At 36.1% G+C, this 18,542-nt stretch overlaps 1 protein-coding gene across 4 annotated transcripts in view; it reads right to left on the reverse strand.

The window, feature by feature from the left end:
- Window positions 1-17,071: 17,071 nt before the first annotated feature.
- Window positions 17,072-18,542, reverse strand: part of LOC131030360 (sister chromatid cohesion protein SCC2) — a 210,478-nt gene continuing 209,007 nt past the window's right edge. For all 4 annotated transcript variants that reach the window (XM_057961149.2, XM_057961148.2, XM_057961150.2 and 1 more), the window contains one exon: window positions 17,072-17,979. In XM_057961149.2, coding sequence (XP_057817132.2) covers window positions 17,689-17,979 — 291 coding nt within the window. In that variant the 3' untranslated portion in view covers window positions 17,072-17,688. The remainder of the gene's footprint in view (window positions 17,980-18,542) is intronic.

Below are 18,542 nucleotides of genomic sequence, written 5' to 3' on the forward strand. Positions count from 1 at the left end.
TTAGTGAACACTTGTGCCTCACCAAAGGGTCTACCTCTGTCCCCGATGCTTCACACAATCATTTTTTTTAGGGTGTAGGAATAAGTCACTCATTTAAAAACTTGTCATGCATATTTATTTAATTAATTAATAAATTGATTGTTTTTAAAATGTGACCAAGATGACCACTCCCTTTTTATTTATACTATAAAGAATTACAAATTGTATTGTTAGCCATTATTTTGAAAATGAACAATCAAGCATAAAACAATATAACTTCTGACTCACTTATTTCAACATATCTGCATATTATATGTGAAATGGTGGAATTTGGGGTCCTAGCCTAAGGATATAAACTATGATCTCAAATTATCACAAAAGTAATTGGGGAATAATGAACAAGGTTCAAGTTTATTCCTAAAAGAATAGCTGAACATTTTGATTGATTGTCCCTTCTTTTATTATGTGATCAAATTTGAGATTGTAAACTGAATATGCAAGACTTAGGTTTAATGATAGAAAATTGATTACTTTCAGTAATATCGGTGAATTATAGAACCAAAAATCAACATATTAGCTCAAATATGCAAAGAGGATGTTGAAATGAACCTATGATTGCAAGTTGAGCTTGAAAATGTTAGACACAATTGCCGACCCAATTTTAGGGTGTTTGTGCCAACAGAAAGTTCTAGATTCACAATCAAGAGGTCCCATGGATATCTCTCTCTGAAATTTAGCTAAAAAGTGTTAGACATAGTTGGAGGGTGCCCTAGTCTAGGTGTTTTCACCTGTTCAACGTCTAGGAATGTCTATTATTGTCCGCTCTAACACATTTGCAACACTCTTTGTAGTTGGATTTGAACCTGTACACACGAAAAATGGTGGAAAGTGTTGTGTTGTATATGGGCTTGCTTCAGTCAAGCCTCATGTCGGTGTTCCCAATCAAATAGAGATCTTGTTCATAGAAGGACAAAGGCTGAAACAATAATGGAAATGCTTGAATTGACAAATATTACCTTAGATATGAAACCCTTGGCTTGAAGTGTCAAAATAAGGCTTGATGCCACTTGAAAGATATTAATTCATACCACCATTATGGAGGAACTTATCATATCTAATCATGATTGCCGAAACAAAGGTGTAGACTTGAATGCTTGACTCCTTGATTAGAGATTTGTACACAATTATGCTTGATTGAATGCTCATAGGATGACAAATGTTCACTTAGAAAACTTAGAATTTGAATGAGAGGGAGTTGTATTTATATGCAACTTACACCTTTTTGAATTTATGTAGGGAAGACCAACATTAGACTTGCAAAGCTGACATTCATAATTCAAAATTTTGGGCCAAACTGCTTAGGTAGGGGCACTGGGTACCCTAGTCCTACCAGTTTGGGCAAAAACAAAGGTCATGAATAGGGGAATGCACCAATTTACTAGAAATAGTCTCAAAATTGAGCACACTTAGACATGACTCGAATACACATTAGGCACAATCACCAAAGAGGGTCCAAAGTGAGTGTGATTGTAAAGGGATACAATTTATGACACTACATTCAACATCCACTTTAGCATGAGTGTGAACATATGTTTATACTCTTAGTAAAATACGAAGAAGCCAAAGATTCTTCCATTAAGACATCAAAGAGACAAGACAACCCTTGGCAAGGCGGTAGCTCCCAAGACAAGATTTTATCAATTTATAATGTCAAGATAAAAAAAAAATACAAAGTGAGAAATATGATCATCATTGGTAACACACAAGGATCTTGCAAAAACATAAAGGGCATGACATCTAGGGCTAGTAAGATCCATAGAAGCTTACTAGGAGCCATATCAAGAGACAAGACATGATATCTAGGACTAGTAATATTCTTAGATAATTACTAGGAGTCATGTTACAAACACAAAGCATAGTCTCTAGGGCTAGAAAGATCCTCATATACTTACTTGGAGCCTTGTCCACTAGGAGTCATAGGGCTAGCAAGTTGCATTATGCTTGGTGACTCATGCGTAAGAGAAGGTCTCACAAGGGATAGCAAGTTGTGTTATGCTAGGTGAGATTCATGCCAACAAAGATTACAAAACCAAGAAAAACTCTTTTTTTTTTGGCTAATTTTGATAAGAGATTGTAAAAGGGTGTTGCAGTGGCATTAGAAAGTTCATAGTGTGTGATCGAAGTGTATTGCTAATCTCATGATATGTGTAGAAAGTGAAACACATAGAAGAATGCATGCCCCCACCTTAAAGTGATTGTGTAGGCCAACCAAGAGCAATTGTCTAAAGGTAGTGTACATTCAAAGAAAAACATGTTGCCATAATGAAATGCCCCCAAATAGATTCAAGTCAAGGTGATATCACATACAAACAGGAGCACATAAGGAATCCAAAGATTTGGGTTTAGCATGTGTGTAAAATAAATAATGTACATATAAATATTATTGTTCTGAATTGACCTCATCCCCCAGATGCAACAAACTACAAGTATAAAGGAGGAAGATCACATAAGAAAAGACGAAAGGTATGTTGGCAATATGTGTTGTCATTGATGTTAACCTCTTGATGTCTAACAATATATGTTGTCTATGTTGTGTTGTCATTGATGATATGGAGATTGGTTGGATAGAGAATTATGACAATTGTTGAAGTAGTGATGATGTTGATAGCTAATTGTCAACTGTTGTCATTAAGATAGGGAATAAATGAATATTAGTTGTAGATGTTCTGTGGATGTCCACCTTCTTGGTCTCTGATGTCTACACTTTGTATGATGTACTGATAGAGATGATGATACTGATAGTTTGAGGTATTAAGATGATGATTAGATGCATGGTAATAGAATGGAGATATTGATCTTATGATATAATGTTGAGTGAGAAGATTATGTTTCTGGAACATTCTTGTACTTAGAAGTTTGATAGAGTAAGTTGGTGCAAATATATATACAAATCATTTAATGATACGGTTTCGCGTACTTGAACTTAATGTCTATGCTCTGTGGACATTGCACTCCTATCATTCGAGTCCCTGGTGTTGCAGCTAATGTGGTTGGTGATTGCAATTTGCTGACAATCTGGCTGTCTATCAGAATTGGTCCAAAGAATGCTTTGCATTTCTCTACATTGATGTTTCAAGTTTTGCAAATTATAGGACATGTTTATAACGTTTGTTCTATGTCTTAGTTCAATTTTTCAGATACTAGTGATTTCTACAGGAGGTTATAATGGTGTTGTGTGCATGACTGGTTTCTCTAGTTCTTTGAAATGAAGTGTTTTTGTATCAATTGTGTTGTGCCAATATGTCCTTGATGTGGCAAGGAGAAATAAGTTCTTAGGAATGATGTTAGATGTTCAAGTAATGTCCCTACATGCTTTGCATGATGATGAAAGGTCTATTAAATGGTACATTGCGTTTGACATGTGTTTCATGGTAACTACTCTGTTTCGACTGACATAAGTTGTTATCTACTTGCGGTGTATTCTTGGGCATCTCCGCTTGTTTTAAAGGTTGTGCTGCATTGATTTTGGGTCCCACCTTGGCATGTGAGGATCTGCATTGGGCTTGTCATCTAGAAGATATATTTTGCAAAGGCTGACTAGTGATGTGTTGCTTGATTTATCTATACGTTACCTTGATGCCGAGCCTGGAGGATGTGTGATAGCATGCAAATTGTTTTAAAATTAATTAGAAAGAAGTGATACGATGTTTTTAGGTCCTCTCTATCTCCTAGATTGGACCACCTTCACCACTTTATGTTTTGGTGGCCAACTTGATAGACTTGTGTTTGTCCTTTTCTATGGTCAACCTAGTTGATGTTTGCAATGAAGAAGATGGTGTTACAAGTGCGGTTGTTGTTGCACCAAAAGATCGACCTGTTAATGCCCAATACAACCACTAGACTTATAGAATCCATAGGAGGTGGTTAAGCCATGTCACAAACCCAAGCGTTGTGTTGCACAACACAAGGAGACCAAGGACGCACACCTTGCAATAATCCCCCCCAACGCAGGCGAGGGGTTTGAACCTATAACCAAGATTTGATACTACTTGTTACAAGTGTGGTTGCCGTTGCACCAAAATATCGACCTATTAATGCCCGATACAACCACTAGACTTATAGAATCCATAGGAGGCGGTTGAGCCATGTCACAAACCCAAGTGCTGCATTGCACAACACAAGGAGACCAAGGGCACACACCTTGTAATTGAAGGTATATATAGAATATCAAATCGTTGTTGATGGTGTGGATGAGTGTGTGAATCAATGTGTATGCTGCACTTACATGATTATATCATTTGCAGAGTTAGCAATGCAAAATTGAGGCAAAACAAGTGAGTGGCGATTACTGTGAAGTTGGTTGCTTGAGACAAAAAATGAAAGACAACTTCATACTCAAAGATTGTTGGAGGTTGTCTTGATGGAGGTCTATTCATTTTGATTCATATGTTCATGTACCTTGCTCAGAGACAACGAGTCTTCTCTATAGTTTTTGTATCTTGCTTTGAGGTAGTGCGTCTTAGCTTGCAAGCCCCTTGTATCTTGGCTTGGGATAGTGCATCTCAGCTTGCAAGTCCTTTAGGGAGCAGTTAACTGTCTTAGAAGTGAGCCTTAAACAATATTGTAATCTTATTCATATGTTGTGAGTTGACTCTCATCATGGTTTTTCCAAGTTTGGGTTTTCCACCTAAATCTGGTGATCTCTTGTGCATTGTGATTCATTGTTTTATCTTTCATTGCTGCTAATAAGATTGAGACTAAGTTGATAGTGAATAAAGTTTAAGTAGTTGATCATTGAGTGATTCACCCCCCCTCAGTCCTAGGTGTGTGTTTAACAATTGGTATTATCTAGAAGAAGCTTAACCACTTGAGGCAGGTCCAGGATGGCACAAGGTGTATCTTGCAAGATTCTCAAGTTTGATGACATAAACTACTCCTTATGGAAGATGAGGATGAAATCATATTTTAATTCTATAAGATTTAGAATCTAGAACTCTGTTGTAGATGGTTATACTCCTCCCTCTACTCCAAACGATATTAGAACGCATGAGAACAATGGAAAGGAAATGAATGCAATCATAAGTGGTTTGTTTGATAGAAAGATATTGAAGGTGATGAATTGCAAACCCGCCAAAGATGTCTGGGAGAAACTTAGTAGCATATATGAAGGAGACAAAAAGATAAAGCAAGTGAAGTTGAAAAATCTCAAAAGAAAATTTGAGAATCTAAGGATGCCAGAAAATTCAAATATTGATAGCTACATACACCTAGTAATTGAAGTGGTTAGTGGAATCAAAGGTGGTGGTAAATTGGATGAAGATGAAGTAGTGATTGAAGGTACTAAATTTTTTTCCTAAAACCTATACTCCTAAGGTGTTTACTATTTTGGAGAGTAGGGATCTAGACACCTATACAATGGATCAAATCTATGGTACACTCATTGCCTTTGAGATGAGAGAAATTGAACGGGATAATCCCAAGAAGGAAGCTGCATTCAAATCTAGTAAGATAATAGAAGACAATGCTAATCTTGATGATGAATTTGACAATGTAGAAGTAAATTTTATAAGAAGATTGAAGAAAGGCACCAACAAATATAAAGGTAAGTTAACCTTCAAATTCTTTAATTGTGGAAGAATTGGTCACTATGAATCTAAATGTACTTTCAAAGAAGACAAAAATAGAAGAGGAGATGATAAATGGGACAAACCTAAAATAAGTTTTTATTCCAAAGAAAGTTGCTATTCATCTGAAGAAGAAGAATGTGAGGTTTCAAATGATGAAACATTGTTCATGGCTATAAAATTTAATAATGTTAGTAAATATGAAGAATCCAATACTCTGTCCGACAATGACTACAATGAGAGATCATGATTCTATGGCCCGCCCTTCATGCAAAAAAAGAACCAAATGCATGGGTCATTGATAGTGGTTGCTCTAATCATATGATTGGTGATAGAATAAAGTTCATCAATCTTGAAAAATAGAATGGTGGATCAGTCAAGTTTGGTGGTGAAGAGGCTTCTCAAATTTGTGGTAAAGGAGCCACAACTATTGATAGAAAGAACAAAATGGAGGATGTTCTCTATGTTAAGGGGCTCAAACATAATCTTCTTAGTGTTAGTCAGATGTGCAACAAAGTATACAAGCATAAATTTCATGAGAATGGAAGTGAAATTAGGAAAGGAAGCTCAAGAAGACTAATTGTAGAGGGTACAAGGACTGATGGAAATACATGCCATCTAAAGGAAGCCAACGGAGGAAATTGTCTGATAGCCCAAAGCAGTGAATGTTGCCTTTGGCACAAATGAATGGGACACATCAATTTTGATAACATGATGAAGATCAGCTCTACACATGCAACAAAAGATATGCCCAATATTGTCAAGCCTACCAATACATTATGCAAGGAGTGTTAGATGGGGAATCAAACAAAAACAAGATTCAAGAGCAAGGAACAGTCTACTTCAAAACTCTTGGAGTCGATACATACTGATCTATGCAAATCTACTAGGGCAAGATGACTAAATGGTGAAAGATACTTTATGATACTTGTTGATGTTTACTCTAGAATCACATGGGTTACTTTTCTAAGAATCAACAAGATTCCTTTCCTTCAAGTAGAGTCACATGTGCTAAGACACCCTTAGAGTTAGTTCATTGTGACCTCATGTCTTTTTTGAGGGCCAAGTATGTGCTCACATTCATTAATGACTTCTCTAGGTGTGCATGGGTTTTCTGAAGTACAAGAGTGATGTCTTTGATTTCTTTAAAATGTACAAGGCATTTGTGGAAAAAGCAGTTTGGTCTTTCTATCAGGTGGATACACACATATGATGGGGGGGGGGGGGGCGCAAAGGATGTTAATCAAGCATTCCAATACTTTTTGCATTGAGCATGACATCATGCATCAACTTACAATTACTTATACCCCTTAGCAGAAGGTGTTGCCAAGAGGAAGAACAAAACTGTATGGAAGATGACTTATTGCATAATTCAGTCTCAAGATATGGATGTTGCTTTTTGGGCCGAGGCAGTGAATTGTGCTAATTACATTCAGAATCAGATACCTCATAAGGCATTGCAACAATTGACTCCTGAGGAGGCTTGGTCCCATGTCAAGCCTGATGTATCTTAATCCAAAGTTTTTGGGAGTGAGGCTTGGGCATTTATTCGATATGCTTAGAGGAAAGCCATGGAGAGGAAGAGCCAACCACTCATCTTTGTGGGCTATTGTGAGGATGCTAGGGCATATAGGTTGTTTGATCTTGTTTTTAAAGAAGTCTTGTTTTAGCAAGATGTCCAATTTGATGAGCACTATCCTCTAATGAAATTATTATTGCCATCTTCTTCGTCACTTCCTAATCCATCTCTCGAGGGATATTTTCCTTCTGAGAATGAGGATGTTCCAATTCAATCCCCACAACCTCCACCTCTACTTCCCAAGTGGGCTCGTAGTACTATTGATGTAGTTGGAGATTGGGTAGATGATCCTTTAGATTCTCATCGTACTCATTCACAACTTTTTTTGGTTTCACTTTTGAGTCATGCCATTTTGACTGATCCTTAAAAGTTTTCATATGCGACAGGTATTTCTAAGTGGGATATAACTATGAAAGAGGAGTATTCCTCATTGATGAAGAATTGTACTTGGGATCTCGTTCCTTTTCCTAAAGGAAGAAAGTTGGTGTAGTGCAAGTGGGTGTATTGTATCAAGTATATTGCAGATGGTTCTGTAGACACATAAATCTATCCACTTAATTAAATGAATATTTAGTATTTATTTGATTATTTAACCATCAATCAATAATATTTAATTAATTCATCTTAACCGTCTTCTCCTATTAATTAAATAAATTATTCAATTTATTTGATTTAATTCACTTAACCAAATTCAGACCATTAATTAAATAAATAAATCATATTTGTTTAATTAAATCTTCTCTCACATTTAAATAAATTAAAAGTTATTTAAATCACCTTTATCCTCCACTCACTTGCATTTTCCTACAAATGCAAGTTGCACAACTATTTTAAATAAATAAATTATTTATTTAAAATCTTATTTATCCTCACCCACTTGAAACCTTTAATGGTTTCCCTTAAAGTCTTCAAACTTAATGGCTTCTTTCTAGAGCCTTCTCAAGCCTTTAATGGTTTCCCTTAAAGTCTCCTAACTCAATGGCTTCCTTCTAGAGTCTTCTTAAGCCTTTAATGGTTTCCCTCAAAGTCTTCAAGCATTTAATGCTTTATCTTCCTTTTTCTCATATAAATAAGTTAAGATTTATTTAAATAAAATCCAAAATTTACATTCACATTTAAATAAATTAATATTTATTTAAATATCTATCCAAATGTAAATTACACCATTTAATTGAAATAAATGATTTTATTTTAACTGAAAATCCCAAAATTCCTCCCACTTGCATTCTCCTACAAAATCCACTTGCATGCCTAAATCCCTTCTAGATTCTTCTAACTCCTTCTAATTAGCCTAATCCTATCATAATCATTGTCACATTCCAAAATAAAAGGAAGTCACTTCTCAAAAACCTCCAAAGTCTCCAATAACCATTAAAGGTTTTATGTCTTCAAATGGTTAACCTCTAAAGTCTTCCAAACCATTAAAGGCTCTTACATAACCATTTATGGTTAACTCACCTTTTACCTTTGGTTAGAGACTTTCCTCTAACTTAACCATCCTTTTGACTCATGGGTCTCTTCAAAGCATTTATTTCTTTGACTAAGGTAACCATTTAACCCTTGCACATTCATTTATCCCTTGGATAAAAGAAATATCCATTAACCTAACCCTAACCCAACCCCCTAGGGTAACCATCATGTCCCCTCAAGCATTTAATGCTCCTTATCTCTCATCTCAAGCTTCCTCGTGGTGACACTTGTCAATATGGGATTGGGTTGAAAGTCTCACATGGATTGAATATCTTTCAATCCTAACCCTTGTTAAGATTACTCAATCTTAACCCTTCATTTCCCCATTTCTTCATTAGAGTATTGTTGTTGTACTGGTATTAGCATAGAGCTTTTTCATAGCATCACTATCTACACTTGCATAGCATTTGTTTATCATATCCAACCATCTTGAATCTCCATATGGCATCCATGGCTAGTGCTAAAAGCTGAGAGCTACACTCATTTGGGACTTGGAGAGGGGAGAAACAAGGGAGAAGCATAAAAGGCATCATGGAAGCATCTTAGGAAGGCTCTTCTCCTTTCTTTTGTTTTGTTAAACTTCTTTCATGCTTTTTGAAATCTCTTTTCATATGTTTGGAATGGTTTTTAGTTCTTTGTTTTGGTTTTATGGTTGAAACTAAGTTATTAACATTGAAATTTGTTGTTGCCTTGTCCCCATTTCCATGACACCAGGTTCCATTGATATGTATTAGGCTCATCTTGTTGCTAAGGGGTTTTCATAGGTTGAGGGTTGATCATTCCAAGACCTTTTCTCCTATTGCCAAGATGGATTTTATTAGCCTTGTGCTTTAACTTACAACTTTATAGGGATAGCCAATATATCCGATGGGTGTGAAGAGTGCCTTCTTGCATGGTGATCTTCATAAGAATATCTATATAGAGCACCTAGAAGGCTTTGTGCAGGACTCTTCACTTGTTTGCAGGCTTCAATGTTCATTGTATGGTCTTAAGCAAGTCCCTAAGGCTTGGTATGAGAAGATGGACACCTTTTTGCTACCTTTTAATTTCATACGTTGCCATTCCAATCCCATAGTTTACACTCAATGACAGGAGAGAGTTCTTTTGATTTTAGTCTTGTATGCGGATGATTTGATTCTTATAGGCAATTCTCCTTCCATGACAAATCTTGGCCTTTTGCATTACTTCCTTGGTCTTTAGGTTATTCATTCTTTAGATGGGATTTTCATTTTTCAGCATAACTATGTTCTTGACATGCTTCAGAGATTCAACATGCTTGATTGCAAGCCTAACTCCACAACATTTCAGTCAGGGGTTGTGTTGTCTTCCAATTGTTCCTCTCCTTCAAAGACTGCTACATTATGCAGACCATCTTTTGTATCTGACACACTTGTCTTTGATCTTTTGTTTGCGATTGGCCCAGTCTCTCATTTCTCTCATGATCCACATGAGAGCCACTAGAAGGTTGCCAAACATATTTTAAGGTATATACAAGGCACATCACATTTTGGCATTCATTATACATTATGAGACTCTCAGGTTGTTGGCTTCACTGACTCAAATTGGACCGATGATGTTGATGATCGGTTCTATTTCTCGCTTTGTTTTTTGCTACTCTCGTTTGTGAAAGGTGTTCTTCGTTTTCTATTTGATCTTGCAAGTGCTTGTGTTGCAAAATTCAACACAAAGTAATGTCCCACTTGCTCATCTGCTTCTTTTTTTCTTCATCCAAGTCTTCTTCCTATAATATAACTCCCCAACAACCATTTTGGGCCAACGATGTTTATCCATGGTTTCAACACTTTTTAAGTAGCTTAGCTAATGGATTATCATCAATGCCTCCATTGGAAACATCATCGCTTCAATAAAAAAGACTCACAGGGAATTGTGAATTTGACTTTGAGACTATTGGTGATTAAATGTTTTTGGATTCTTTCAAGTTGTTTTCACTTGAGGTTTGACATGCTACTCCGCCAAACCTCACAACCATAGAGGACAATTGCCATGACCAACAAACCAAAAATGTTTCTTTCTTACAGATGTTCTAAAGTAGGTAAGAAGCTTTCCATCCTCCTTGAATTATTTTTGTTCTACAAATCTCCCATCCAAGTCTATTGTGAAAATCAATTCCTAGGTACTTGTAATCTTCCACTATCTCCAACAAGCTTCAGTAAAAGAAAAAGTTAACTCGTTCCTTCTTCCTTTTCAAAGAAAAGATCATGACTTTGGTCTTACTGGTGTTTATTTGCATCCAGACCTCTTAGCAAAAGAGCTCTAAAGCCTTTAAATGTTCAAATCATGAGAAGATATTGGAGTCAAACATGGATGTCCTCTATCCCCCACATTGTGTGGCTCATATATTGATAAACTATAAGAATGGCTAAACAAGACAATGAGCTAAGGCATTTAGTTGACAAGTTTTGTGGTGAAGTTACTTATGTATGCAAATGAAGTTACATTATGACATATACCCTCTTCAATTCTAATTTTTCTTTTAACCTACTCATAAAGTTTATGGACCACTGCTCTAAATTTGTTCAGGATCAAAAGTTCTTCCATTCTACTCCAAAGCTTGTCCCTAGGACTAGTGTCAAAGGAGTTTTTGAAATCAACGAAACAACAAAAGTCTTCTCCTCCCTAGGTATCCCAAACCTTTTCAATGAAGTGTCTAAGAATGACACAATGGTCAATGGTAGAGTGCCTTTGCCTAAAGCTAGCATGCCCTTTTACTCCTTTTATCTCTTTTTCTACCCACATGTTGATTCTAAACTCAATTATGCTCCCAAAAAGTTTTGCAAGTAGAGGGTTGATCATAATAGTATGATAGTTGGAAGGGTTATTGATATCCCCAATTTTGTAGATTGGAATAATAACACTAGTTGTTCACTCGATTGGGAATTTTCTTTGTATGACACCGTTAAAACTTTTGTTGATGCGTGGAGCAAGGAGCTTCGCTCCCCATATTAAGAATTCAGCCTGTAGCCCATCAATGTCTTAAGCTTTACCTCTTGCTAAATTCTTTTTGCCTTGTTTACTATCTTCTACAGAAAAGAGCTCGATTGATGTATCAATCATGTGAAGGTTACTCTTCTTTTGAGCCCATTTATAGAAAAGCTTCGCACAATCTAACCAATAGGCATATGTGATATTATTTTTTGTTGTTTCCCTCTTTTGCTGCAACTCCATAAACCTTTGGGATTGTGTTTTCCCTAAAGATATTAGCTCTTTCCTCCTCAAAATCACATAAAACTATTTTTTGTATTTTTTCATTTTTTCATATTATCTTACTTTCTTTGTTTGACTCTCCTATAAATGATCTTTTAGCAACCTTACATTCTTCATCATACCAAGGGTTAGCTAGGAAAGAACATGTAACCTTCTTAATAGGCCAAGATCTTTTACAAACCTTTAGAGCCTTGTGGATTAAAGGGATCAACATATTTTTGTGAATGTAATCATTTTCTTCGTTGTTTTCCTCGTCTCCTATGATTTTTTTTGCCATCTTAAGGTGTTCCTCAAGGGCAACAACATAAAATTCTTGGTTTTCTTGAATTAAAAGAATTTTACCATATTTATGGCCTTTCATGAGCATGTGTTGGTCCTACTCTCACAAAGGCTATTTGTGGGAACGCCAAATTTTACAAGAAAATGCATATGATCAGATTTCAACTCCATAGGACAATTCTCAATGTTAAACTCCAACATATTAAAAATAGAACTCTAAGAGCATATTACATAATCCACCACACTTTCTCGTAGTAGGTTTTACAAGTGAATTCCTTGGATCCTACCTAAGTTCTCATGCCATTACAGGTAACCAAGCCATACAAATTGTATAGCCCAAGTAGCTCTACACCAAAGTGTGACACACTCCCATACTTATCTTGTGGAGCCCTTTCCCATATCCCGTCCCCATTTTCTTCTAGCCACAAAGGGTTGTTATCCTCTTTGTATTCATTGTCCAGTTGGATAGATTGATGGTTTGTTGCCCTAGCATTAAAATCACTAATTAGGGCTTTTTCTCCAAAAGTGTTGAAAACAAAGGTATTTTTCTAAGCAACATAAGGGTCTTCGTTATCTAGATTCCTCTCATAGAATCTCAAACTTTTTGGAGAAAAGTAAGAAGTACACAACCTAATTGTTACCTCATTGTCAATTATTTTCAGCCAAATAAACTATTTATTTGGGTCCTCTTTTTCAACTTTTACTATTCCATCCCACGTTTCTCTCACTAGAACTATGATTCTTCCATGTCCTTTACCTATTTTAGTCCCTTACTTCCAAACTAAGTTTATTGTAACCTTCAAAATCTGGAACCTTGAACCCATTATGTTCATGTCTATTTGTGAGAATGACAATGTCATTCCCCTCTACTATGGGCCCCAACTCCGATCCTATTCTCAATGGAAGGCTCTACAATTCCAACTTACCACGTGTAAATGCTCTCGTGGGGCCCTATATCTCTATATTTTGTGTGATTTGAGTTCTCCCATTTTTAAACCATACCCATTTTCTTGCATCTATTGTTGATTTCACTTTCTCCCATTCTTTCCCTCAATCTTCTCATTGAGCAAAGGTCAAGTCTGTTAAATTTGATACTTTCAGATTTAATAAAACTTAGAATAAGGTTAATTAGCTTATTGTTTTCCAGACTTAAGCAATAATAAAGGAAATGAAATGCAAAAGACAAAACACAGTTACCCTGGGAAAACCTCCTAAGAGGAAAAACCCAGCCAAAGGATCCTCAGATCTGATTATGATTTTAATTCAACTGGACATTACATATGATCTGTAGCCTCTTATGAAGTTCGCTGCCTTTAATTATGGATCTGCAGATGTCTTGATGAAGTTCGCTGGCTGCTGTTGGGGATCTGAAGTTCGCTGCCTTTAATTATGGATCTACAGATGTCTGATGAAGTTCGCAGGCTGCTATTGAGGATCTGAAGTTGCCTAATGGAGTTCGCTGTCTACTACTGCTATCTAGGGCAGTTCGCTGGTTGCGAGATCCCTGAATATGGAATTCACTTTTCACTGAAAAATACTTTTCATCTGCTTGTTATGGTGTGTTGATAATGAGAAGCAAATGCCACATTTATAGGAGACTTATCCCTTTTAACATGTCGGCCTTCTTTTAACTTAATTAATTATATTAATTCCTTATTAGCTAGGGTCGGCCCTATCAAGGAGGCATGAAGGGTTTAAGTGAAGTGTGGAACCTTTTTGGGTGCACCGAAAGGTATTGGGCCAGGCCCTATATATTAAGGAGGCGGATTCCAATGTTGCCCAAGGCAATTGGAATCCGCCCGCCCTAATTACAACCAACAAAGTCTTCATCTAAATATATATATAAGTGCCTCTAAGCTACCCATATTTTTTAGGATCACCATCTTGTCTTCCATGCTTCTTAAGATAACACTTGCATGCCTATTTCTTCCTTCTTTTGATATATCTCCAATCATATTTGCTTGTTGAATATATTTTATCCATTTCAGCTTGTCCTTGAGAAAATCTCTTGCTAGAATATTTGGTTCTTTCCTTTTCACCAAAGTTCTTCAATCCTTGGATGAAGATATTTGTTGTGTTGTCCTATTGTCTTTTTCTTCTCTTATTTGTCCTTTGAATGATATTTGTTGTGTTGTCTTTTTGTCTTTTTCTTCTCTTATTTGTCCTTTGATTTGTTTCTCTATGTTTTCTCTTTGTTCAATCGATGGACCATTTACAACTTGAGCCCAAGACCTGGCCTCCTATATTTGTTCATTTAGTTTGTTTTCTCTTCCAATTGCAAAGTGCTACTTTCATCGTCTCTAGGCTCTTTTTTTCCATTGCTTTCGATTGTTCCAATTCTTGTTTAAATTGATTATCTCCTTGTCTCCTCTTTCCATACTATTTTGCAAGTTTACTACTTGCTCTTTGAGTAGCTTGTTTTCTCTTTCAAGGTTCCAACTAGCTTTTAAAATTTCCTTTAACTTCATATCTTCATGCTACCCCTCCTCTTCTATAAACTCAATCCTCCTTTAAGCTCATGAGATCATTTACATAGAGCTTGGATAACCACAACAACAAAGTGGTCATGGGGTTGTATGTGTCTTTATTGCTTTCTCCCTTGGTTGTTGTTATAGTTTCAATTTTTCTTTGTTTTGGCCTAGAATCCTCTTGTAGCGACAAATTCTCCATATTTTTTCCTTTGATAGCCATCTTGATCGGTTCGTTCTCCTACCATAGCCATCTTGATCGGTTCATTCTCCTACCAAAGAATGTATTTTGGAAGTGTTTAGCTCTTTTTAGTAAAGATCATCTTGAGTTTTTTTTTTTGTGACTGCCTCATTTTTTGTCTATCTATGCCTTAAAACCCCCTTGTATTATTTTGCATTTACAAAGATCCATTTTTTGTCAATACCAAATGCATTGGTGTGAGGAAACCCTGGCAATGAGGAACTCCAAGTCCCAGCTATATTCTCTGCAAGAGTATTGAGATTTGAGTCTACGTGTCTTGAAATTTGGAGGGTGTGATTCCAAGGAATGCTTAAACCCTCCTCGTAGAACCTCCTCAATGGGGAACTCGATATCTACATTTGAAACCCATTGGTTGTCTCAAGTCCGCTTGTTGTAGATTTCCCTAACCCTAGCATTTCTATTTGTTTCTTTTCCACCAAAAATTGTGCCTTTTCTACTTCGGACCCTAGGTCTCCATATTGAGTTGCTTTGACTATATTCCTGTTTGTTAAAGAGGGTTTAAAGGTTCAATTTAAATATTGTTTAAGAAGTTCCAATTTGCTGCTTTTAAAAAGTGGGCAGGAGAAAAGAAACGAAGTCTAAGTATAGAATAAAACAAGGAAATAGGATATGGGTTCGACCTGTTTGTGCTGAAACCTTTGGTTGATTCGACGAGTCTAGCTCCACCACCCTACTAAGCCCGGCAATGACCCCAAGAATCCCTCAAACCACGTGTTGTCTCCCGCTGCTACTATTCTATTCCACGCACTGCTTGTGGCTGCTCCACATCATATCACACATCGTCCCAGTTTGCTGCCTGTTCACTCTACAATGTAGAATGTCAGCTCCCAATTCGCTCCCAGTGATGTAGAATGTGGCAATGGGTTGGTAAAATGTAGACAATTTGGGTCATAAACCACGTAACAAAAAAAAGAACAAGAAAAGAAATGACTATCAACAAGACATCTCAACACGGTCGAGGCCCATTGCCATAGGGTTGGGATAACCCAATTGCATGTCAATTAAGAATAGCCTAAAAAGAGAATATATTTTGACCAAGTTGATGATGAGTATTTGTTCTGAGTTCATAAAATTCTTATACAAACCCACCAATGATAGAATCTACAATGGCATCGTCTAGGGAAAGTCATTCACATGAAGCAAAATGGATTGTCAAGTTGTTCGATAACTCGATATAGATTATGCCATTTGTGTTGCTAAGAGTGTATCTACCAGAAGATGCACCATGCGCATGGGTTCAACCGCTATTGCATGTTGTAAAAAACATGACACAATGGCCAAATTTTATGCTAAGTACGAGTACATAGCTGCTTGAAATGTTTCTCATCATTTTTTATTTTATTTATGGCAATCTATTTTAGATGATCTTTGATGTTAACAAATCACCCCTGATCTTTGCATTGACAGTTCAGCTCAATCCAGATGAGTAAGAATACTGTTTTTCATGCTTGTACTAAGCATGTCCAAGTGGAGTATCATTATTTGAGCATGTTGGTTTACAAGAAGACTTTGGATGTTCTCTACCATCCTACTACAAACTAGACAATTGACATCTTCACCAAACCTCTTGATCAATTTAAGTTCTAAAAGTTTCAGACAGCCTGATCTTTGTCTTTAACTAGGGAGATTTTTTTTTTAAAATTTCAGATGTTGCTTATGAATGATGGAGTTTGTCGGTTTTTTTCTCCAAAGATAACATTTTATGAGTAATACATTGTGCTAGGGGATTGCTTCTCTTTTTATAGACACCACCTTTTCGACTATCTTTTATAGTCTCCTGTAACAAATGTTGCTATCAGTGTTAGATTAGGCTTTATAATTAGAATTGGTAGTCGTGTATGTTGCATTTGTTGTGGCAGTTGCAAAGCAGTGCAATCATTCTTGATTGCCTATTTAAGGGGAGCATAACTGCATACATGCACCTGCCATATACCTTTGTTTCGAGTTAATAAAATTACTTTTCACACTCCATGGTAAAGGAAAACATATATATCTAAGGGAAATTGCAAAGTCAGTACAGACAAAAAGTTAAAGAACTTTAGCTAATTAAAAAGTATTTACATTAAATTGTTTAAAATAGAAATATATGTACCGGACAAAACCTTTCCTGATCCACAAAGACACTAGAAGTAAACCTTAGGATAGCCCTTTATTTTGAAGATGACAACAACAAAACAAATGGAAAGAAGAAAAACAAAAATCATTTTAAAAATTTCTCCTGAAGGTTATCATTTCTAGATGTTCTTAGCTTAGAGATGAGTTTGTTCTACACCAACACCTTAGACAGCAAATTTGGTGTGAGACTTCCCACATTCAAACACCCCGGATAGTAACTCAATTTTGAGTCAATGAAGAGTGTACTTCTTGTTTGGAGATCCATTTTATTTGAACTGTCTTGAAACAACCGATACAGCAGAAAACCGATATCCAAATGTGGATCATGCCAGAAAATAAATCAACATGAGAAAATTATTGAATAATTACATACAAGCCCTGGAGGACTTGATCGCATATCTAATTGTGTTCTCTGATTTTGTTACCTCGAAATACTTTTTTAAAGAATGTCTGCAAAGTAAATAATAGAGATTAAAAAACTGACATAGTTAACAGATGATATACATAAATTGCCTTAAGATCCACATCTGAAGATGTTCTCTTGCCAAATATTTCCAGCACGTTGTGGACCAAAGATTTTACATGGTTTACAAGTACAACCAATACAATAACTTGTATTCGCCAAAAGAATATATATCAGTTGCCAAATGAGTACTCGGAAGCAACCAGCAAAACATTTCTTACTATTTACAAGATTTTCCTTCTGGATTTTGGTGGCGCATTATTATCAGGGCGCTTCTGCTTATGGTGCGGTTGATACTCATCTTCACTGTTGCCCTCACTAATCTCACCTTTGTCATTCTTAGGTAAAGCAAATAAATTCTTTCTTCTAAGGCTCTTTGATGGTATATGACCATTAGACTGAAGATCTCCTGTAACTTCGCCTGCCTCAAGAACCACGGTCCGAGGCCTTTTCCTGGATACATTGGCTGGAGAAGAATAATCAAAAGAATCTTCTTCCAGTGACCTTTTAAGAACCTGTTGAAGAAAGCAATAAGATATTTTTGTACAATAAAGCATCAAATCTAGAATGCCCTACTTCCAGAGGGGAATTGAATTAGCTTATTGCCATTCTACTAGGAATTTGAGGTGGTAATTCAATTTCCTCAGAAGAGAAAGGAATAGTAACCCAAATTAACAATAGTAAGTTAATCCTGTTCTGCAACATACAAAATTCAATAAAAACTACATGCCCAGAATCTAGAACAATCAATAATAACTTAGAGCATTATGATGGAAATTACAATGTCTAGACTCTATCCTATAAATTGAGCTTATTATAATATGATTCTTTCATACATCCAATCAAGTTTATATTATTATAGAATATAGATCTTAGGTTAATAATTTCTATATGTTTCAAGATAACTTGCACCGTAAGGCAGATGTTCATAAAGGAGATATATGCATAGAAACCCTATATCTATTTATGGTCAGAATTCTACAAGAGTGCTTTGTGCAAATTCTTACTTTCTTCCTGATGTTTACGGTCATCGAATTCTAGCACAAAAATAAATCAGGTAATACAAGTTGCCAATTAC

This window comes from Cryptomeria japonica, chromosome 2 (genome assembly GCF_030272615.1).
Source record: "Cryptomeria japonica chromosome 2, Sugi_1.0, whole genome shotgun sequence".
NCBI classification, from domain to species: Eukaryota; Viridiplantae; Streptophyta; class Pinopsida; order Cupressales; family Cupressaceae; genus Cryptomeria; species Cryptomeria japonica.